The sequence below is a fragment of the Scardinius erythrophthalmus genome (genome assembly GCF_964197995.2).
Source record: "Scardinius erythrophthalmus genome assembly, chromosome: 5".
NCBI classification, from domain to species: Eukaryota; Metazoa; Chordata; class Actinopteri; order Cypriniformes; family Leuciscidae; genus Scardinius; species Scardinius erythrophthalmus.
The window spans coordinates 36,913,642-36,938,153 of NC_138225.1; the positions used below are offsets into that span (position 1 = coordinate 36,913,642).

At 37.3% G+C, this 24,512-nt stretch overlaps 1 protein-coding gene across 3 annotated transcripts in view; it reads left to right on the top strand.

Moving 5' to 3' along the window:
- Window positions 1–24,512, top strand: part of col27a1b (collagen, type XXVII, alpha 1b) — a 114,897-nt gene that overhangs the window by 78,704 nt on the left and 11,681 nt on the right. For all 3 annotated transcript variants that reach the window (XR_014030138.1, XM_081364640.1, XM_081364641.1), the window contains exons 18-38: window positions 108–161; window positions 272–325; window positions 835–888; window positions 989–1,042; window positions 4,704–4,748; window positions 5,709–5,762; window positions 7,895–7,939; window positions 8,043–8,096; window positions 8,281–8,334; window positions 9,296–9,349; window positions 9,911–9,964; window positions 13,667–13,720; window positions 14,432–14,476; window positions 14,717–14,761; window positions 14,836–14,889; window positions 15,850–15,903; window positions 18,609–18,662; window positions 19,360–19,413; window positions 22,786–22,839; window positions 22,979–23,086; window positions 24,395–24,448. Coding sequence is in view for 2 of the 3 variants with exons in the window: in XM_081364640.1 (XP_081220766.1) it covers window positions 108–161; window positions 272–325; window positions 835–888; window positions 989–1,042; window positions 4,704–4,748; window positions 5,709–5,762; window positions 7,895–7,939; window positions 8,043–8,096; window positions 8,281–8,334; window positions 9,296–9,349; window positions 9,911–9,964; window positions 13,667–13,720; window positions 14,432–14,476; window positions 14,717–14,761; window positions 14,836–14,889; window positions 15,850–15,903; window positions 18,609–18,662; window positions 19,360–19,413; window positions 22,786–22,839; window positions 22,979–23,086; window positions 24,395–24,448 (1,152 nt within the window). In the remaining variant the exon portion in view is untranslated. The remainder of the gene's footprint in view (window positions 1–107; window positions 162–271; window positions 326–834; window positions 889–988; window positions 1,043–4,703; window positions 4,749–5,708; window positions 5,763–7,894; window positions 7,940–8,042; window positions 8,097–8,280; window positions 8,335–9,295; window positions 9,350–9,910; window positions 9,965–13,666; window positions 13,721–14,431; window positions 14,477–14,716; window positions 14,762–14,835; window positions 14,890–15,849; window positions 15,904–18,608; window positions 18,663–19,359; window positions 19,414–22,785; window positions 22,840–22,978; window positions 23,087–24,394; window positions 24,449–24,512) is intronic.

A 24,512-nucleotide genomic window follows, 5' to 3' on the forward strand; every position in this document is an offset into this window, starting at 1 on the left:
GAGTGTATGTGTATGTGTATATGTATGTGCATGCATTTGTATTTTTTGTGCATTCAGACACCCCAAATAGAGTTTTTTATTTGAATAACTATGTGCTGATTTTCCAGGGTATTCAAGGCTCACCAGGTTTACCAGGAATTCGAGGAAAGCCAGGACCACAGGTTAATTCGTAGGCTTACATTTAATTGTGTTTTACCATGTTCATTTATCTAAAATCTTTAGTGTTGATTTGACAAAAAGCCAAATTATACCAAGCTCTTTTGTCTTTTAGGGTAAGCCTGGAGATCAAGGTCCTGATGGTTTGCCAGGCCCACCTGGCCCTGAGGTAATTGTACTGTCACTTTAGGACAAGTGTATTCTATGGTCATCGCCTTCTCTGCAGTTGCACACTGCAGTATCCAGCTGGATCATATTCCTCCCCAAGTTTAATTAAGTTATCACACAAATTAATGCACTAACTCACATTAATTAATGCATTAAATTATATATATATGGATGAGAAAGGCTATGGAGACATGTCTTTCAGCTGTTCAACAAGTGTGCTTTCATGTTTTAAGTCTGCACCAAAAATTGCAAAGTCATAGACGTACTACATAAAACTGTGCTTGTTGAGCACTTTGGCTTTAGTAGTTCCGTTTGGTGTTCATTTGAAGTCACTACAAAGAAATAGCCATTAATTTGCTCACACAGTCCTGCAGTAACTTTCAGAGTGAGAAGTTGTAGTTGTGAGAGAGGGAGGGAGGGAGAATAGAGTAGCTGTGACAGAGCGAGTCTTTTTAGATAAAGTATAGAGAAACCTTTCTCTTATTGTCTAATGTTGCTACTTTTTCTCAGGGTTTTCCAGGGGATATTGGACCACCAGGACATAATGGAATTGAGGGCCCAAAGGTGTGCATTTCTCTTCTTCTTTAAAGGTTCCCAAAAAATTGTATTGTGTCCCATTATTGTAAAATGGTGGCAGATATGCTAATTTTTAGATACTTTCCAGGGAAATGCAGGAGGGAGAGGGATTCCAGGCCCTAGAGGAGTTAATGGACTTGAGGTAGGACCTGCTCATTCCTAAACCAGTGAAGGGCCTTACAAGGAAAACTGCATATAAATTCTGAATTTATAGCTGTAAATCTTATTGTACAACTGTTGTACAATGTAAAAAGGAAAATGTAATAATTATCCTAAAAGTATTACTGTTTGTGTCATTTAAAAACATAAAAAGTAATTTCATGAAAATAAGCTCAATACATCCCCATTTGTAAGTCCATTAGCATGTACAAGGGAGCAATTTATAGTTAAAATAAGAATATGTAATAGGACCAGTTGTATAATTAGGTAGAATTAATAAATATTTGCTTTCGGGTGAAGGCAAATTTATTCATGTTTGGCGACATATCAAAACAAGACACATTCTTTTCTGTAAAAAGCAGGATTTTTATGTAGCCTAGTTGTAAACTAGTTTTTACCAATATACATCCTTGAAATGGCATTAGCATGCTCTGGACTCTGGAATGTTTTAGGTAAATAATTTTTCTAAAGAAAAAATATGACATTAATCAATAAATTAACTGTTTAGATTGTTGTTAAAAAGAAACATCTGTTTGCAAGCTGTGCCTGTTGCTACTTTAACAGAACACTGAAGCACAGCTTTTACAAAATTAAATCAAGTGAAAGAGACCAATTTAGAGAAATTATGCATTACTTGGTGTGGAAAATGACATTTCACTGTAATTTTTTTTACAGTAAAAAAAAAAACATCAACTCTGGTTGCCAGAACAATATAGTATAGTAACATTATACGCTTTACAGATTAACTTAAATTTACAGTAAAGAAAAATAAAAAGTTGCATAGCTTCCGGTTCAGGTCTTTTGTATGTGCTTCATTAAATATAAAGCCGTTTTACTCATGATACCTTCAGAAGCAGGCAAAGAAGAGCACAACCGATGTCCGTTGCATATGCAGATTGATATCACAAACATTTAGATATTTAAATAGAATAAAACCCCAACAATAAAAAGAACTAGCCAGGTTAGCTGATTACAACATGTCCATAGTCCAAAGATGTCACCGTCAGTTCGTAATGCCATAAACACGTTATCCGACAAGCGGATGCAGTGAGTTTGTTCATGTGATGTTCGGCATGAAGCCTATATTAATAAAATAATGCAATAAATAGTCATTTAACAACGTAAGAAGAAAAAAACTAAGAAGGAACAGTTAAATTTTATTGAAAAATCATTACATTTGAGCTGTCACAAAGAGAATTCTGGTTTATGTCAATTTATGTTTTTTCACTGTAAATTATAAGATTACTTGTTCTTTTTCTCTTCCAAAAACTGTACATTTAGTAGTATTTTACTGTAAAATTACATTAAATATATCATTAGATATATTACAGTTTTTCACCGTATAGAGTAAAAGAACATACCGTTAAAGCTGCAGTCCGTAGCTTTTTTGTGTAAAAAAATTATCCAAAATAAATTTTTGAGCAAGTACATAACCAGCCAGTGTTCAAAACTATCTGCTTACCTTAGCTCGATTCAGAATGGTAAGCTTGTAATAATGTTTTTAATTCCAGTGGTACTGGTGAATTTCCGCGGGAAATTCGAGCATGTCTTTGCGTCATTATGTCTCATCTGTGCACATAAAGAAGGGGTCTCGGCAAGTAGGCTATATTGCGTGTGAGGATGTTGGAGGTGGAGATTTACAGCCTTTTCTCACATCACTTGTTATGATTAAACTTATCAATTTGATGGCGGATCCAGAAAGGTTCAAATGACAATCACCAGTGACAACTGGAGATTCACCTGTTGTAAAACGCGAAAGACTTCGGAGAAAACTGCAATGCTTTTTTCCCCTTAGTTGGTCAGAACAAAAGTGGATGTTACTCACTTGTTCAGACGACATTTTCCGGTGAAAATTCTTATGTTGGAATCGTAAAAAGTAGAAAAAAGTAGAATCTGTGATTGCGAATGACGGTATCCACACCACCAGCGCGGTGATTGACAGCCGCACATTCTCCTCAAAACATTGGATTCATCCACGCAGTGCCGTGCCGAGGCACAATGCACGTAAAGTTGATAATTCCGCAAATAACTGCAATTGCAGATTTCGAACAGAGATGGCGACAAAGTAGAGAAAAACTGCGGACTGCAGCTTTAACTAATTAACAGGTTTTTACCATAGCATTTTTACAGGCTTTTACCTTTAAACTTGCTAATTTTTTACTGTGTATGGCCAAGAATATAATGTTTAAATGTCTCAGAAACAACACCACATTTTATATGGATCCTTTCTGTTTTAACACTCAAATGAATGTACACTAAATGGACGAAAGTATTGGGACCATTGCACCCACAGGACAGTAATGTCATTCTAAATACAAAGATATTAAAATGGAGTTGGTCACCCCTTTGCAACTAAAAGCTTCCACTCTTCTGGAAAGGCTTTCCCCAATGTTTTGGAGTGTTTCTGTGGGAATTTTTGCCCATTAATCCAGTAGAGCATTTGTGAGGTCAGGCTCTGATTTTGGACAAGAAGGCCTGGCTCGGCCTTCCAGTTCATCCCAAAGGTGTTCGATGGGGTTGAGGTCAAGGCTCTGTGCGGGCCTGTCAAGTTCTTCCACACCAAACTTTCCAACCATGTCTTTATGGACCTTGCTTTGTACACTGGGGCACAGTCATTGCTGGAATAGAAAAGGGCCTACTCCGAACTGTTCCTACAAAGTTGGAAGTATAGCATTTTACAAAATGTCTTGGTATGCTGAAACAATAAGTTTTCCCTTCACTGATTCCAACCCCTGAAAAACAGCCCCATACCACTATCCCTCCTCCACCAAGTTTGACAGTTGGCAAATTGCAGTCAGGCAGGTAACGTTCTCCTGGCATCCGCCAAACCCAGACTCGCCTGTCAGACTGCCAAACAAAGAAGCGTGATTCATCACTCCACAGAACACATTTCCACATCTCCAGAGTCCATTGGCGGCGTGCTTTACCCCGCTCCATCCGACGTTTGGCATTGTACTTGGTGATGTGAGGCTTGCATGCAACTGCTCGGCCATGGAAACCCATTCCATGAAGCTCTCGCCATACAGTTTTTGTGCTGACATTAATGCAAGTGGAAGTTTGAAACTCTTCAGCTGTGGAATCAGCAGAGCATAGTCAACTTTTCACACCTTGCAACCCAGCACTCAGTGACCCCGCTCTGTGACTTTACATGGTCTTCCGCTTTGTGGCTGAGTTGCTTGCTGCTGTTTCTAAATGCTTCAACTTTACAATAATACTACTTACAGTTGACCATGGAATATCTAGCAGGGATGAAATTTCATGAACTGACTTATTACAAATGTGGCATCCTATCACAGTACCATGCTTGAATTCACTGAGCTCTTCAGAAGGACCCATTTTTCCCCCACAAATGTTTAAATGCAGACTGCATGGCTAGGTGCTTGATTTTATACAGCTGTGGTAAAGGGTCTGATTGAAACACCTGAATTCAAGAATAAAGAGGTGTGTCCCAATACTTTTGTCCATATAGTGTATATTAAACATATCTCTACTAATTAGAAGCTAATTAGAATCCACAATGTTTTCAGAACACTTTTGCGCATATGCATATCGAAACAAAGATAAAAAGATTAACATCCTCATCAATATAATTTTGTAGATGCTTATTATTTCTAAAATAATAATGATCCTGTTTTAAACCACAGGGGGATCAGGGCCCAGTAGGACCAGCAGGGGCTTCAGGAGTAGAGGTGAGTGCTCTCTTGAGATACCCACTAGATAAGTTAAACTTGAATTAGACATCTTAGCTATCGCCACATTAGCCTTATAACCTACTGACACTGTAAGGTACTTCATGGCTCATGACCAGAGGCTTTCCTTTAAAGCTATTGTCGCTGGTTCATGTTTTGTTATAATGATAAGCTCCGTTGTATGTACATCTTCACATTTGAAATGTGGTATGATTGCTTATGGTGCTTACAGTATTTGTGACCAGTCTATTCCAGCCTGTTCATATTGCGATTGTAGCATCGGTTGCCTCTTTTTCTTGTAATTATATAATTTTGTTACGTTATAGTTGAGCATTGGTGATAAATAATAGGCTTCACACACTCCTGTTGGTTTATGTCACTCTCCAAAGACTTTTATAATGTGTGAGTTTCATACCCTCCAAATATAACAATTTTCCTCTCTCCCAAAACAATTTCACAAGAGTTTGCTGCTTTGGACGCTGCATCCGGACTTGACCCAGATTCAGCAATGATAGTATAAATTATACTGTAGTGAAGAATAGTCTGTCCTCATGCCAAAGCCTGATGTACAAACAGCTGCCTGTACCTAGCAGCAAGAGATGAATCCAAATTAACAGTTCATTGCATTTAACCCAGTTTTTCACGCACAGACCTTGCCAAAGAGCCTACAGTTGGGGCAGTATGGATAATTTAGCTAATAAGACAACAGGGGTAAGACATTAGCTAATAGATGACCAGAGAAAATCCATCCCGTCTCCAACATAAACACTTCTTTGTGAGACTCAGGGTGACTGATGCTTCTGTTTCTGAGTTATTTCATGAAGCTGCTCTCACTGGGAGAGCTGATATGTTGGTGAGTGGAGGAGATTGGTCCCAGGAACAGGAGATAATGAGATGTCAGGGAGTAGATTTAGAGGTTTGGGAGTCCAGTACTATGGGTCATTTCTGCTTTCTGTTCAGGGCAGACCTGGGAGGAAGGGTTTCCCTGGAAATCCAGGGGATGATGGAATGAAGGTAAGAATTCTTGACAGCCAAATGACCACTATAATTTAGAGTCCAATTTTCCTCTTAAATGTGTTTCTTCAACTATGGCCTATGACCCTATGGAAAATCTTCAAATTCTGCAAACTCTGACTACTTGATTTAATTTGTTAAACCATTCACTCATTGTTTATTCCTTCCACATAGTTATTTCATCATCACAATAGTGTATCATGTTTAACAGCATTCTGTATTTTTGTTATACTATTTTGTAATACATTTATTGAAAACTTTAGAGTCCTCATGAAATCAAAATGTAAGTTGTTTGGCTTTTAGTATGAATATGTTGGCCTTACTGTTATCTATAAGCTGGTGTGCTCCAAAACAATGACACAATTCACATTTAGAAGATATAAGGGTTCAAAACTTACAGTTTCTCACTTCCACCAATATGGATTAACAATTTTAATGACATCACTCTTTCTGTCCAATCAAATGCTCTCTAGAATCTGAAGCGTCCTGCCCCCTACACTATAGATATACACTGAAGCTCTGGCTGAAATCTTTCAATTGTTCACACATTTACTATTTTCTACATGGTGAATGGCACATAGTGCACTATATAGGGGATAGGGAACGATTCAGACAGTGTAAATATGCTTTTCTTTGGGGTAAATGAAGTCTGGATTTGGGTTAGTGTCACTCGAACCGCTGCAGTGCACACAAAGTCTGCTCCGAGCCAGAGACACAATAGCTCAGAGCGGGTCATATGCACAAGTCTGAGCAGACCGCAAAACGTATCAGACCCATTTGAATAGTACACAGAATAAAGAAACTAGAAAAAATATGTAGTGCTCCAAACAGGAAAAAAGTCCTGGTACTGCAGGTCCTTGTACTACAGGTGCGTAGAGCCAATAGTATTTTGAAGAATGAACAAAAAGGGTGGCTAACCGCACACTGATCCACTCAAGACTGGAAAAGTCTACATTTTTTTTATTTATTTTTTATAAATTGCATCGTGCAAAAAGTGCAAAGTGCATGTGAGTTAAAAACAAATAGACACCAGCAAGCAATTTTTTCAATCTATGTATGTAACAACATAACATATAATAAAAAAAATTTATTATTACACAAATAATGTGTTTATTATTTGTGTAATAATAAACACATTACACAATAATAATCTTTTACAGTGTAATCCTTTTATTTTAAATATTTGGCATGTTTGTGTGCTGCTGTAAGTGCGTCCCTGTGTGTTTAATAAGCAGAGTGTACGCATGTTGTGGACCCGCCTATAGGCGCACATTACTAACGTGCTCTTTAAATAACAAAAAAATATATATTGCGCCATTGACCAGGTTTCAGTTGGTCGATGGCACAGTCTATTTCTGTTGCCTCAAAATAGCAACGTGCCAACAATGCGTCAGAACATACCTCGTTTTCAGACCAGCACGCCCATGGGCGCACAAATGGGCGCAAATGCATTTGCTATTTAAATAACATGGCGCAGGATGACAAAATTATAACTGTGTCGGACTGAAACTAGCAAAAAACACTTGAATCACGCCTGGCACTGCATTGCGCCGGGTGTAAGATAGGGCCCTAAATCTAAAAAGGGAATATATTAGATTGTGGCTGTTATAAGGGCTGTCAAATGCAGCTTTACCGAGCTCAACGGCTCTGGGCGAGCTGTGATATAATTTTTTTTTTTTTTTTTCCTATTTCAGTGGAAATTACATCAACACTTGAATAACACTGATTGTTGTAAGGCACTTCAGTGGGCCCTTTAAGGCTAATTTCACATCTAGCTTTTTCTATATTTTGAAAACTCACAGACAGGGCCATACTCAGGGTTTTCTAAATAAATGGGTCCCATAATTGAGCTTGCTGGTAGGTTTGGGGTGTTTTGTTTGTTTCTTGTCAGCAGCTTGTGGTAACATAAATCCCACCTATCTTGATTTGATTGGTCATCTCAAACATTTTGACATTGAACAGCAGTTTAGCAGCAATATATAGGGTCATAGTTGAAGAAACACCTTTTACTTTTTTTGTTCCCAATAAAGCATAAATAAGTCATCTTTTAACTAAATGTTATTATGTTGTTGTTGATTAAAATTAACAACTAAGAGAGTTTTTGTATTATAAATCTTGGCCCTTTGCTCTAGGGAGAGCCTGGAATCACTGGAAATCCTGGGATGCTTGGTGAGAGGGTAAAGACATTTTTGTATAAATTTCTGGTACCTTAATAAACATGTTTTAAACTAGTGTTAATATTCTTTGATTGTTTTTGTCCTTTTTTGTTGTGTACAAAAGGGTCTTAATGGTTTCATCGGACCTTTTGGTGAGGTGGGGCTTGCTGGAGAAAAGGTCAGTAGGTCATAATCATGTTAAATTCCAATTAATCTTGGTTCCTGTTTCTGTGGCATGTGTTTTAAATCAAACGTCAGACATTTATGTTGGTTTTATTTGATGGTCAATGTTGTCTTTCCTTGATTGTTAGTATTATCTTTTACTGTATTGTTTGGCTTAGATGTGTTTCTTGTGCTGTCAGGGAGATCGTGGTGAGATGGGTCTGCCCGGGCCACCTGGAGAAAAGGGAGCGATGGTAAGGAGTAAGTCTGGATCTCGTCTCTGCTCTCAGGGGAACTCTAATACCCACTTAACCTTGAGCAGTCACTAGAACTATAACAGCTACAATGGTTGGAAAGTAGCAGTATGTGGGAAAATGCCTCATCAGCCATTTTCCATTCATGAGATAATCAGCTAGACCACTGCAAGAGTCATTTCCCTTTCAATGACATAAGGAAACTGTGGCCATTTGCTGTGTAAAGTGGTTTGGGCCACTCCAAAGAAATCCAAGAGCAACCTTCCTGCCTTTCCAAGAAGCTTTGTCATCATTTCAATGTTTCAGCGGTTCCTATAACACTTAAAACTGTCTGCATGTATTTGGTGCCCATGGCAATCTTTTGTGCACTTGCCAGCAAACAACATGGGAGTTTTCCTCCGTGTAGGTTTACATCAGAATTTCATATGCTTATGAGAGCCCTTTCTTCTACACTGCAAAAATATCTAAAAGTCCTTACAACACTTGCAACACTGCATAAAATGTATCAAAGTTTTCATAGGTTGATGTATTTTTACTTGTTTTTAACTTGTTTATAGTCTCAATAAATGAAAAAATCTGTCATTTGCAGCAAGACAAATATATATTCTCTGAAAGCAAGAAAACGAGTACATATTTAGTTTTTTCTCAAGTAAATGTATCTTGAAAGGATTTTTAAATATTTAAATGGACAAAATACCCATTAATAATAGGATTTTTGCAGTGTATTTAGCCAAATTAGTTAGTCAATTACTAAATGACATGACAGTATGAAAAATGTTGTATTGCCACACCACCAAATTTACTGCATTAATGCTATTCAGCACTCAGTCTGAAATGGTACAATGAAATAATTACAACTGAATAAATAGAATCACACTTTAAAAATGTTAAGGTATCAGAAATGATTGCTTATTTTAGAGATTATTCTATAATGATGTCTGTGTCTGTGATTGTTTTTTAGGGACACCCAGGAGTTCCGGGTGAAAGAGGCCCATCTGGATCAGCAGGTACACCAGTAAGTCAATGTTATGTATTTTATATATATATAAACTGAATTTATTTATGCCTGGCCAAGAGTCTCTGCAAAAAGTAACAGCAGCACAGATCGCAGCTCTTTTTTGTGTCTTACTTTGCTAAGTCAAGTCTGTCTCATTTTGTGCAATAATCAAATTAACATTTTACCTCTGCATAGCACCGTTTACATTCTCTCATTAGAGCTGTCCATGCACATTGATGATAGACACAGACAATTATGAAATTACTGTCCTACTAAATGAAACCCGACAACTCGTCTCGTTTCTTTGCTCTACTCACATCACGTCATACAAGCATTTGGCAGGAAATGCCTTTTAGAGGCACTCAGATGACCCTGTGAAGAGGGCAGAGTGCAGCGAGGTACAAACATAAACACCAGCCTTTGAAGGACAGAGCTTTCACCTTGCAGCTGTAATCGGGTCAAGTGATGTTTGTTTGCCTGAGGGAGACTCTTGCCAGCTCTAGCTGAGTTTTCTGAGGGAACATTATCTTGCTGCCTGATTCAGGACTCTGTTCTTGTCCTCTGTTCTGTGTTCTCTAGGGGCCTCCTGGTTCTAGGGGCCTCAGCGGCACCAGGGGACCCAAAGGCAGAAGGGTAAGAACTGACATCTATCTATCTATAAATTACAGAAACGTCTGTCTCTCTGTCTGTCAGTGTGTCTGTGTGTGTGTCTGTTATTCGCATATTTCTCGAACCGTTCGTCTGATGGATTTCAAACTTGACAGGTGTCTTGCTACGGGCATGAGTAAGTGCAGTGCCAAGTTCGGCGTTGTTTGGATTAGAAATGCAAAAGATATTGTTAAATATACATCGGTAAAAGAAGCACACACTGGCTTTTGCCGCTCTAGCCGCTGGCCACTCCCCCTCTCACACTGCACACTGAGTGAGCACAGCCCAGGACCAGAGACAGAGAGGGTCGAAGAAAGCAGCAGAGCTTAAGTAGCGTTTTCTCAGAGTTCACTGTGTAGCCTGCTCCCTCAATCGTGTAGTTAAATTTTCCACATTTATTGTATGTCATTATGTCAGTATCAGTATTTGCTTTCTACCATGCACAGATAAAAATGTCACTGAGCTTTTGCTGTGTAATTGTAACAATGAGCACTCAAATACACCAAACCAACAATTACTAAAAACAAACTGATTTTGCACGGGCACTTTGCACTGCTCCCTGAATCGACGCGCTTATTCACTTGTGGATGTTAACTGAATCTGTAAGTCAGCTCTGCTGTTTACTTCTGAATATTATATTTAATTCTGGTGCGCTTAACGTTATCGCTACTGTGTAATAGTAGCCTATGCTATTCACCAACTAAACATATCCTATTCAATGCGTTCACAGTCTCTTTCACGGGCATCATTTGTAGTAGCCTATTCACAAACTGTTTGCTCAAGCATAGTGCTTTCTCAGAGTTCACTGTGTGCTTTCTACCATGCACAAATAAAAATGTCACTGAACTTTTGCTTTGTAATTGTAACAATGAGCACTCAAACACACCAAACCATTAATTACTAAAAACACACACAAAAACTGATTTTGCACAGGCATTTTGCACTAGTTATTATTAACAGCAATGATGATTCTTGCATAAACGTGCTTTGGAAAGTCATGATGCTCATTTAAAAGTTAGACAGTTTTAATAAGTAAAGCAGTATAGTGTTCAAGCCACGCTCATCTGCAGAAGTGTTAATTTCACAACTTTATCCATTAATGTATTTTTGCAACCTCTCTAGATAATTATCACTGTATACTCAAGATTCTCAATGGAAGCTATTCAAGTTCACATAGGCCTGTAATGAGTTTTTTATTGGCTTATAGTTCTGTCATCTTTGGATAGTTTAGCATCATGCTGATGCAGTGAAGCTAAATTGAGCTTTATTTCCTGAATATTCAGTCAATGACAGAATCATGGTAGAAGACCTTGACAGATGGTGTCTTTACATCAGCTCTTATTACATTCCCATTAAAAACTAATCAAAATTATAAAATTACACACCACTTTTACGCACAACTTTATCCACAACACATTAAGACAAATCTATCACTGATTGGGGAAAGTATTACTTTACATTAAGTAAAAAATAAGTCCAGCTGCAGTTGGACTAGGCATTCTTTAGATGTGAAACCATACCATCACAATGAAGGAGTCAACGCCACCCACAGGGATCTGTTCCGAATCAAAGCGAGCAATGGGAGTTGTGGGCAAACAGAGGACAGACTTGCGTCAGCTGGAGAGATGTGACAGCACTCATGAGCAGCTTGGTCATTTACAATAACTGTGAAAGTCAAATTTTAGTCTTTTGGATGTGTGTCGTGCTGGTGGGTGTTATGGGTAATGTGAACCTGTTCGGGTTGCTTAAAAGTTGGGAAAGTCCCAAGCCTGATGATTGGATTATGTCAATGATGTCAGATTAATGATGATTCTCAGCAGACAAGAACATTGAGTGGAAAAACTCTTCAAGTCACAATGAGTTGCCATTTGCAGCCCATTTTACTTTGTAGTTTGGCGTATTTTAAAATGAAACACGATATTTCATGAGAAAATTGCAGGACGGGGTGATTTTATTTTTCGGGAATTGATCGGATTGTAAAAAGCTGCTATTCTATTAGCTAACTGGCTTATTGGCTAAACTTATCTAATAGCCTGCACGGCCTACATGAGGACTTTTTCACTGAGGCTTCACACTTTAATTTCATACTCATAATCTGGTAATATCCTCTCTAATAGCTTGTTGGCTTCCCATCAGAAATTTCAGCACTCATAGCAGTCTTTCCTCACATCACAAAAACACATTTTTAAACCAAATTAACCATTACAATTGAAACATTACTCCTTCAACAATCAAAAAATTAACGGCTGTATGGACTGAATTACCAATGATGGAGAACGCTGGGATTTGAGCCTCATTTTCTAAAGGCTCAGTGCTGTTAGGTCCAAGGACATGTGCATTTACCTCTCTGATAATATTCATGTAATTTATTGAGGAATAGAAAGTCATTTCACCTCTCGGACAAATTAAAAATAATTTGATAAATACTGATTATAGAATTAATTGGTCACTGTAGTGTATGTGATGCCCTTATGTACGTTTTTTGTCGTTATTTTATTTATTTTTTTACGTTTGGGTATATCTGTTTCGAAGTATGCTATTTAAATTAAAATAAAATCATTTTTGTTGTTTTGTTTTTTGTTGTTGTTGTTTCTTTGTTGTTGAAAATCTACAATTGCCGTTGAAACTAGGAAAAGCAATCTTTTAGAATTTGGATTCAGAAATACCCTTAAAGGGATAGTTCACCCAAAAATGAAAATGTTATCATAATTTACTCACCTTCCAGTTGTTCCAAACCAGTATGAGTTTCTTTCTTCTGTTGAACACAACCAGACAGTTGATGGTAGCCATTGACTTCCATAGTCGGAAAAAAACATACTATGGAAGTCAGTGGCTACCGTCAAATGTCTGGTGGTTACCAACATTCTTCAAAATATCTTATTTATTTTCTTTAGCAAAAGAAAGAAACTCATACAGGTTTAAAGCAACATGAGGGTGAGTAAATGATTCAACAGAATGACAGAATTTTCATTTTTGGGTGAACTATCCCTTTAAATAAGTTTTGGTCCAGGCCTGATTCCCATCAGTTCAAATATTGTTATTAGCCCCTGAAAGGTCAAAGGTTTCCTAAATGACATCAGATCAGGAGAACAGAGGCAACAGTGTTGTGTTGGCCCTCAAAACCAGTGCTGTCAAAGGAGCACCATGCGTCTGTTCTTCGGCAGGAGCCACAGTGGTTGCAGCCATAATAATATCCCCATTGATCACTGTTTCCACCTCCCAGACAAAGAAATCCCTCAAAGTCAGAGATCACCCAGCTGTGGCTCTACATTTTTCATAAAGCTTATGAATCATCACAATGGAAATATAATGGCTGCTGTAACTGAACTTCCATGATGCGAAAGGCTAATGTTTCACAGCGGTCTTTAAAGCTGCATTCATTCAGGTTTTTGCCCCTGGTGAGTCGGAGATTTGACTCGTTCAAGACCATAAGTCATACAAATTACTTTGAATGAGTTGTCTTTTTGTTATATGGATTTGTCAACCTTTGACAAAATGCCATAATGTACATCTGCTAGATATAGAAATAGTAACTCCTTCCCTTGACCCCGGGCCGTGTATCACCTCTGATATCTCAGAATAACTTTGTTTGTACAAATGTGCCCTCTGCTGTTCAACTAATTATTTTCTTACACCCATATGTGTCTGCTTCTTAATGCCATTCCCACCTCGATATAATCTATGCAGGGCGAGAGGGGACCAGATGGACCAGTTGGAGAAAAAGGAGTAATGGGAATGAAGGTGAAATGTTCAGCAATGGATCTTATAGAGCTTAGTTACTGTGTAATATCTCACACGGATGAGTTTGATTAGAACATATTCTTAAATTATTGTTATTATCAGACACCTTCTTTTTGGTCCACGGACATGGAGGTGCACAGTTCAAAAACTGACTAACTCAAAATGTTATATTATTGCATGACTGTTTCCTTGTTTTCACAATTCTTTATAAACACAATTAGAAGCTGCATATGATTATTTTGATATTGATCTTCACTGGCAACTTAATGTCTAGATTTTGGAACATTTGGCTTAGTAATTGTTAGCAATCTTATTCTCATGGGTTTGTCATACTTTATGTTAACTTCAAAAAGTATATCTGGCTGTGCATGATACAGCTGTACGAAGTAAAATAGTGCATGTTGAAAGCAGCATTGTGATGCTATGCTGTTTCAAGATGAAGAAACTGACTTCCGCCATGCTGGCATGCACTGCATTTTCCCTACCACAGAACAAAACAACATATGAAACACATCTAAATCGTCAGCACAGCATTTTTATCAACCTTTCAATGATGGAAACAGTGTGCATTGAAGGATTATCCAAAACATTTCCAAAATACTTGGTTTTGGTTTAATCAAACAGAATAAAGGATCATTTTATTTGTTTCTCAGTGTGTTGCAATGGAAAATAGTTGGTGACTGTTTCGGATTCTGTCCCTTTTTTCTGCAGGGTTCTGAGGGCCCACCAGGAAAACAAGGTTTCAGTGGACAAATGGTAAAATTACAGGTTTTATTTGTTTTATTTTGAAACTGTCAGTTTGATATCATTGCATACTGGACAGAGTTTAAGGTTAGCTGATGCTTAGGTCTTCAGAAAGCAAAAAACAGATCATGAAAGATCAATAAAACATTTCACAGAAGATCTACTTTTGCTGACAATGTTCTTATAGGAAAGATGGTCATGCAGGCGGTATAGTGTTTAAGTGGAGCACTGAGATTCTCTCTTGTGTATTAGGGTAAAATTGGTGAAACTGGTGAAACAGGACCAACTGGATTTACAGTAAGTAAACGAAGTAACTGACATCCTTATTAGCATAAACTTTCTTAAATGTTCACAAAACTCATCCATTTTAGGGTATTCAAGGACGAACTGGACCTCCTGGAGCAAAGGGCGTCTTAGGAGAACCTGTAAGTACATCTGCAAAAAGGAGTAATTCTGTCTTTTTTTTTTTTTTTTTTGTGAAACACAAAAGAAGAAATGCTGAAAAATGTACTGGTTGCTCTTTTCCATATAATGAATTGAGACTTGGGTTGTCAAGCTCCAAAACACCAAAAAAAAAAGCACAAAAAAGCATCATAATATTGCAAGTCTTCTAAAGCTATACAATAACTTTGTGTAAGAAACTGAACATGTTCCCCTTCGCTGTTCAGATCAATTAAGAATGGTGCCTTCACATGCTGTATGACATGTCAGGTTTGATTACGTCATTGTGATGTGACACATCTAATGGCAGAATTCTATTCTCAAGTGAAACAGGATTTTCAACAAGAATTTTTTTTAGAAAAGAACTTGATTTTATCCATCTGGAATTTGTGATAAGTGATTGTTCCATACCATAATGGAGCCAGTTTTGGACAAGAGTTGGCTATAACAATGGCTGAAAAGCTATTTGGCTGTTAAAGAAAGAACAATTGAAAATCTATTTCCATCTCTTATCCTCACTAAGACTGCATTTATATGATCAAAATTACAGGAAAACAACTGTAATATTGTAAAGTACTAGAATTTAAAATAACCATTTTCTATTTAAATATATTTTAAAATATAATTCCTTTAATGGCAAAGCTGTATTTTCAGCATCCATTACTTCAGAGTCACATGATCCTTCAGAAATCATTCTAATATGCTGATTTGTTGCCCAAGAAATTCTTCTTCTTATTATCATTGTGGAAAACAGTTTGTGGAAACTGTGATGCTTTTTTCAGGATTCTTTGATGAATAGAAATTCAAAAAGAATGGCATTTATTTGAAATCTAAATCTTTTGTAACATTATAAATGTCATTTTTTATCAATTTAATGCAAAATCTTACTGACCCCAAACTTTTGAACGGCAGTTTTTTTTAATATGTCTTCTATCTCTTAATAGGGTCCTCAAGGGTCACCTGGAGTATTAGGTCCATTGGGTGAGACTGGAGCTGTGGTAAGATTCTCTATAATCTAGATGTGTTTTATGGTGTTTTAACACATTCTCACTCCCAATTTGTCACATATTGATGCTTGGTCAAGACCCTTCGGCGTCACTGTTTGACGCGCAGGGTACTCAATTGTTTTCAATGAGAAACCTTCTGCCATAGATGTTATACACAGCCACAGATTAAAAAATTGCTGCCCGAAGAATCGTTACGTCAGCTTTGATAGTAAAATTTCATTGGCTCTCGTTTGTCTTGTGACCAATTGCGTCATCACGTCAGCTTTGATTGTAAAATGGCATTAGGCTTGTTCAACTTCATGCTGAAGCAGTGCATGCCGGTTAGAAATTTTGTCCGACTCAACCATGGCTCTTATACGTAATAATCATCTAATCATTCTCTTTTTGGGGAAAGAAAGGTCTGAAATGCTTTGAAGATCTTTTCATTAATGATGTGTTTGCAAGTTTTTTTGAATTGTCCTCATCATTTAATCTGCTCCCCTCTCACCTATCCCGTTATTTTCAAATTAGGCACTGTGCCTCCTCCTCTCTGTTCTCCTTGTTTCCCTCTTTGCCTACAAAGGCTACATGGGAAGAGGCATTAAACTGAATTCTCATATGGGTGGGATTATCTCAAAGATATATATGCAATTATCTTGTCAAAGGATAACACTCACAACATTAAAACTATCAGGGCTTGGGAAGAGGAACTTGACTTAGAGTTTGAGGATGACTACTGGAGTAGAGTATTAGACAATGTACGTACCACCACTTTGTGTGCTAGACTTAGCTTTATAAAATTTAAAACTATTCATAGAGCTCATCTCTCGAAGACGAAACTTTCTAAAATATATCCCAATGTTTCAGATTTGTGTGATAAACTTATGTTTGTATTTTGTCCCAAGTTACAACACTTTTGGATTTCTTTCTTTTAAATAGTTTCTGATGTCCTAGGGGTCAAGTTAGCTGTTTGCCCTTTGATTGCAATCTTTGGTGTTTCATCTCGGTGTCAGCCTTTAAGCCGTAGACAGGCTGATGTCGTTGCTTTCACATCTCTTCTTGCTAGGCGCAGAATGCTGTTATCTTGGACCTCCCCACAACCCCCTTCTATTTCAGTTTGGCTCAAAGATTTGGCCTTTTTTTAAACTTGGAAAAATTAAGTACAATATCAGAGGTAGGGGGGAATCTTTTTTGAAAAATGGCAACAATTTATTACATTCTTTAATGATTTACAAACCTTAGACGTGGATTGAGTGGGGGTATATATATATATATTTTTTTTTTTTGTAATATTATCATCTCAATTATGCATGTATCTTTGCTTGTATGTAGGTGTATATATGTATGCATGTATGTAATTCATTTATTTAATTTTTATAAAAAAAAAATATTTTAAGTTTTCTTGTTGTTCAGATTGGAGATTGCTTTGTTGGGGCTGGGTAGGGCTGTTTATTGTGGGTGGGGTGGTATAAAATATAAAAATGCAGTTTGCAACAATAAAAATTCTATTTTTTAAGAAATTTTGTCCGAGACAGCACCGACGCTACGTGACTGTGACGTATGCCATCAAAGTACCGCGAGAGCGATTCGAGAGCAGCCGGCTGTTTCATTCTGCACAGCTTCTCAAGAGTGGCTGCACGAGCTCTGATGACGATACAGCTGTTCCACGACGTTTCGTGTTTATTCTCACAACTTCAGTTCCTTCTTTAGGTTTAGGGTAGGAGTGGGGTAGTTGCTCCACAATATACAGTCAAACCAAAATGTATTCATACACCCTGCTATCCTCACTTACATAAATTAACTATAGTGTCCTTCATCCACTAATAAAATAATATCAAAAATTACACCTGGTGTTTTTTTGGTTTGACTGTAAAAGTGGCTTATAAGTATTTATAAAATCATGGGCCCTATCTTGCACCCAGCGCAATTGACTTTGTACACCGACGCATGTATCATTCCTATTTTGCACCCGCGCAAAGCGGACTTTTCCCTCCACAGACGCACGTCGGTAAATTAGGAAATACACTTGCGCTCCCCAGGGCGGTTCAGCGCAAAGAGGAGGCGTGTTCCGGCGCAAACGTTCCCTGATGCTATTGCTTTGCGCTTGACACTTGCGTTTCAGATCGTTAAAATAGGGCCCCTTGTCTACTTTTACAAATGCAAAGAATTATGCGTCTTGATCTGACGCATAAGGCAAACAATGGAAAGGAATAGAGTACCCTGTGCGTCGGAAAAACTATGCTAAAGGGATACCCTGTGCGTTAAAAAAGTGACGCAGAGGGGTCCTGACCAAGCGTCAATATGTGACGAGTTGGGTGTGAGAACGTGTTGCTTTTATATTGTACTTCCAGCAGTGTTAAGTCAGTTTGTTATTTACTTCTCCAGCTGTGTTATTTCCCATTATGACCCTCTGCCCTACTCTCTTTATGGTTTTTTTAAACAAACAATTATCATTATGCCCAAATTTAGCCAATGCCAAATTAGTTTTTGTTCCTGTAAACAATTACAATGTCCTTGAGTGGCATTAGACAACACTTAGCTTGGCTTTGCTAATTAAAATACTTTATGAGCAATAAGAAACAGATTTTGTCCCACATATTCGCTTTGTTTCTAATTACCTATCCATTATTCCCACGTTGTGTTAGCTGTGAGGGACCATAGACTGTAGCAAGATTCAGAAAGCTAAACGTTCATTAGTTTCCTGGTTTGTGTGACAGGGTTTACCTGGGAAGGTTGGAGAGCGGGGCTTACCAGGTGAATCAGGAGAGAAGGTAAAATCCCCTGTTTTCTCATACATGGTACCGAATGCTGATTAGTGTGCTGTAGCCGCTGTGCAATGATGTCATGTCCAACATTTACCATAGTGAGGTTACTGTGATCATATGCAGATGTTCTATACAAAGCCTATCTGGATATACATAATTATCTTGGGCTATTTCAGAATGTGGTGGCAAACAAAATTATATCACTGAATAAGAGACAAACCTTTACCAATTGTCTTTAAAGATTATGTATTCCCTTGCAAGGAAAGGCCAGCAATTATACAGTCATACAGAGTGGCTGCAGAAGTGGGACAGTGAAGGGAGGGCATCCTTTCTCTTTTATAATTCTTGACTCCCCGAATGTTATCGCTCTAGGCCAATCAAAGTATTTTCAACCATACATGGACCATTGTTTAGACTTTGTTCAGCGGCTCTCTTGTCACGTACACATACGATTGTCATATACATCCATAAGATCAATAACTGTTCTTTGTTCTGTTATAACTGTTCTTTTTTATCAGCAGAGAAAAGTTAAACATAGAGAAAATGCAAACATAGTACAATGTTCAATAAGCACAATAAAACGTATACTGATGAAATTTCTTTCACAATAATCTCCCAGTATTGTTATAAAATTAATGAATGAATTAATTGAAATTTCAATACTTGGTCACAAAATGGAGTAACTTTTTTCCACACTTTCTAGGGTGCAGTTGGATCTCCTGGGAATATTGGCGAGCAAGGCTTGATTGGACCTCGAGTAGGTTTCTTCATTTTAGCTGCAAATGGCTTTATTTATAGGAGAGATGCCATATTAAATGTAATAACACTTAAAATACATACATATTTCCAAAAAAATTACAATGGACAGAATAAAAAACATTCTTTATGAAAAAGAAGTGTGCTTAATTATGAAACAACAAAAATTCCAAGGCATTCACGTTGTTAGGTGTAAAGATGTAAGATATGTCAGTGCAAATTGCTTTCAGTTAAAACAGCTCAAAACATGCATTTTAGTCTGGGACTAGGCTTTAAGTCCTTAACCGGGGGCAAAAATGTTGATCAACTTGGCACAAGTGTTTCGGCTCGGCACAGCCTTCTTCAGAATGCACATCCATTGTTCACACAAACACTCTTTAAACTATTAGCAATGAGTGGATCATCAAAACAGTTGAGTAACCAGTGGGAGTGGCTATAACCAGCCAACTCCTACACAAAACATTATAGTAATTTGTGCTTAATTATATTGAATGTGCACTTGCAGTATACTTCAAAAATGTATTTAAAGAGAGTACACTGTTAAAATGTGCACTTTGTAATAATGTTAAATTAAAATTTTACTGTACACTCATTTTGATGTGTTGGCATACTAAAGCACATGTAAGGTACTTATTGTACTTATTACTTATTGTAATTAAATGTATTTAAATATGTGAAGTTTCAATAGAAATGACACTTATACACTTAAAAGGTTATGTAGTTCACCCAAAAATGAAAATTATGTCATTAATGATTCACCCTCATGTCGTTCCAAGCCCGTAAGACCTCCGTTCATCTTCGGAACACAGTTTAAGATATTTTAGATTTAGTCCGAGAGCTTTCTGTTCCTCCATTAAAGTCAATGGACGTGTCACTGTTCACGTCCAGAAAGGCAATACAGACATCATCAAAGTAGTCCATGTGACATCAGTGGCTCAATCTTAAGTTTATAAAGCGACGAGAATACTTTTTGTGCGCAAAAAGTAAACAAAAATAACGACTTTATTCCACTATTCATTTCCTCCTCTCTAGGCCTCGAGTGAGTTCACGTAGTGTTTTTGCGTAGCGCGTCTGTGTTGTACGTCACACATAGGCTCACTATTGGCCGACGCTGGTCATGTGTGATGCGTGTGACGTACAACACGTTATTTTTGTTTACTTTTTGCGCACAAAAAGTATTCTCGTCGCTTGATAAACTTAAGATTGAGCCACTGATGTCACATGGACTACTTTGATGATGTCTGTATTGCCTTTCTGGACATGGACAGTATGCCGTCCATTGACTTTCAATGGAAGAACAGAAAGCTCTCGGACTAAATCTAAAATATCTTAAACTGTGTTCCGAAGATGAACGGAGGTCTTACGGGCTTGGAACGACATTAGGGTGAGTCATTAATGACATAATTTTCATTTTTTGGTGAACTAACCCTTTAAGTACTTATATACTTGATAAGTACTTGCACTTATATTTTAGTTTACCATGAATGCATGTCAGTATATGTATACAGCAGTACACTTTAACCATATTTCAAAGACAATAGAATTATAAAATAATATATAAATATGTAATTAAGTCCTACTTTAGTGGGTCAAAAAAAAAAAACACTGTAAAGTTCCGCTAATTGCATTTAATTTCAATTAACATGCAATTAAGTGTAAAAAAAAAAAACCTTTACATTCAGTTCATACTTAAGTATTTTTTTAAGGTATATTATTTAATTAACACGTACTCTTTTTAAAAGTAGGATAAAGTGTACTTGTTTTTCACAAGGGATGGTTTATTAGATGCAACCTTGAAACTACATGTTTGTCCCTCACAGCATTGCAAGGCCGTAACCAGGGTTTGAAAATTAGTGAGGTCCGAGGTGAGGTGCAGGGCCGGATTAAGAATTCAGAGGCCCCTGGGCACAATCAATGTCTTGTAGGCCCCCCCTTAGGCAGGCCTAATGTATAGTTTGTCCAAGGACATTTTAATTTTGCATTAAGAGTTTTAGTTTACTGACTTAAAAGGAACTTTGTTGTACTATGCTGGAGTAAAGTTCATAAATGATAGATCTTTCCCATATAGGATTTTGTAAAACTATGTTGGGTAAACCTCTGTCCCTCTAGGGGGGTTCGGGGGCATGCTTCCCCGCAAGAAAATTTTGTACATTTTAAGGTTAAATGCATCAATCTGGTGCTCTTTGAGAGCTCAAAATTAAGAGCTTCAACGGGCTTCAACCCATGAACTGTGCACAAATAAAAAACATTGACTTGTACCTGGACATTAAAGGGGGCTCAAACATATTTTTTAGTTATGATATGGAGTTTCAGTCTACATTACATTATAACTGGTGTTTTAGTATGCCAAACAATTAGTATAATAATATAATAATGATTTCTATAATTATTCCTATGACATAAAATCCATATAGCCTAATAAATGAAAATGAATATTTCAAAAGTATATTTTACATTACACTATAGGAAAATTACAATACTTTTGTCCTAATGTCTTCACTTGCAAGAAATAAACCCTTTGATCGCGTGAGCAAAGTGCGCACTTTTCTTTAAATCACGCAGCACAAACATAATGCCTATATAGGATACTTAAAGTCTTGTGCTGTTTTATAAAGCACAAAACCATATCACGGTTTCGATATTAGTTCGTTGGCAAAATATAACGCTAGAGACCTTTATGTTAGGCTATACATTTTACATCTCATGTGTATTGGGAAAAGGGAGAAGAGGGAGAAGAGCGAGTTCGGCAAAAGGCGGATTCGAACTCGAGTCGAACGCGTCAAAAGCTACTTAGTTTCAAGCACCTCACGCACGCCCAACGACCCGTGCAACTGTAGCTATTTAGTTGTGGGTGCCTTTTTTGCTAAAAAGACAGGCACTTAGTGCAAATTATACGCGCCATTATCGGAAATGTAAAAGAAAAAAAAGTTTATTGGCACTTTTTGGTCATTTCATGACTTTCAAATTGACATCAACTACGATGCTGTTGCATCATGCTTGTAGTTTCTTTTGCGCTTTATTTATAAATTATAATAAAGTGACATAAAGCGCTCTGCCGCATTTTTTACAGTCTATGCTCACAACACGCTCTCAAGCCCCGTTCACTGATCTACCTTCTCGCAGCGACATAAATTGCAAACACACATATGACGCGGTTTAAACGGCTAATTAATCATTCAGAGAGCTTGAAATTTTATTTTTGAATATAAAAAAATGACCGAGGTCCGGACCTCGGTGACCTCATAGCTGGCTACGGCCATGCAGCATTGTTTTCATTTGTGTCGAGTTAAATATGGCATCTACCCAGATGAAAGTCCATATCTGTCTCTTTAAAGTAGCACAGTGAATTTATTTAAACAAAGCTCTCGTTTAGGGTGACCCTGGACTTGATGGAGAGGCTGGTCTGAGCGGTCCTGATGGAGCTAAGGTCAGAAAACTGACAAAACTTTTTTTATTTTCGCATGATCACTTTAATTAAGAAAATGTCCGTAAACATTGTTTAGTCCTTTGCTTGGATAGATAATATTTGATTGACCCTAAGTCTCAACAAGTGTTGTTGTCTCTAGGGTGAAAAGGGGGATATTGGAACGGAGGGTGAAACAGGTGAAAAAGGAGCCATCGGATTTAAAGGAACTGAAGGGCGTCCTGGAGATCCTGGCTTAATAGGCATCAAGGTGCTCGCTCTTTTCTATTTGGAAATAGCTGATCATTTTGTTGAGATATTCATGTGCGCATTACAGTGCTATTGTTTTTGCATATTTAGCAGTAAGAAAAAAGTTATTGATTGTGGTATTTTGCTTGTTATTCCAGTTTTCCTCGATTTCTAACATATTTGATTTCTTGGCACAATTTCCCATGGCACAATTCCCATGGCACAACGATTTCTTGGCACAATTTCCCAAACCATTCTTTCAGTTCTCAAAACAAAGAAATATTTCTCAAAACGCTCAGCACATTTCACATGCTTTCACACACATTCAAATTGAATTAATGATTTCTGAAAAACTACATAAGAATGCCCTAATTTTACACAGGTTTAACCATGTTCTCATTCATAAAACAAACACATAATATAAATAACTCAAGTGTCACAATGTGAACTCAAATAGCACACATTTATCCATGAATAAACATGAAATAGCAAAACTGCTATAGTACTGTATACTGTAATTAAATTTGGCCAAAGTTGCAGAGTATGCTGAATTTATTTATTTAGTACTGTACTATAATTGGCAGTATACTGTATTATGTTGCATTGGTATTTAAACTTTTCTTCTCTGGTGGTTTTCATCTACTTTAAGATCACTTTACTGTAGTGTAAATAGTCACTGATCTGCAAAATTATTCCTGAATCCCAATAAGATGTTTTTGCTACAGTGTTATGAATTCACTAGTGTTCACTAGTCAGGACGATAGTCTGTGTATTTGTTAGGTTTTGTGTCAAAAGAGAATATAATTTTGACTAAAATATTTGATTTTGACCGGAAAGTTTGAGGTTTGTTAGTTGGTGTATTCTTGAGATTGTGTTTATAGTTTAGCAATAGCAGCGTGTTAGCAATCGAGACGTAAATTAAAAACGTAATTTTAAAAAATTAAGCAAATCTTGGCCTGCTAAAAAAAAACAGTTTACCACTTAAGTAGTCAGGCTGGTTTGGTTTGCAGGTTTTAGAGAAGTTTTAGTCTCTTATAGCTGGTCAGGCTTGGTTAGGGATAGGTTAGGGTTAATCACCTTAGGCTGGTTTCAGCAGTTTCTCAGCAGGACTGGTATAAATCATTTCACTCTAGGTCACTTTATATTGCTGTACCACATGCTTTAAAGATTTATTGAAGATTGAGTGATGTTGGATGACAGCAAAGACAAACTGCACATCCTTGTGGTTGTGCTGAATGATCAAACTCATAAGTCATTACTGAATGTGTTCATTCAGAGATATCGCTCTATTCATTTTTGCAGTTTGTCAACTCTGTCATGTTAATTTCAGGGCCCTGAGGGTAAACCTGGAAAAATTGGTGAGAGGGGAAAACCTGGAGAGAAGGTATTTTATGTTGGCATTTCAGTTTACATGGTTACCCATCAACATTCTCAGTACATATCATTAG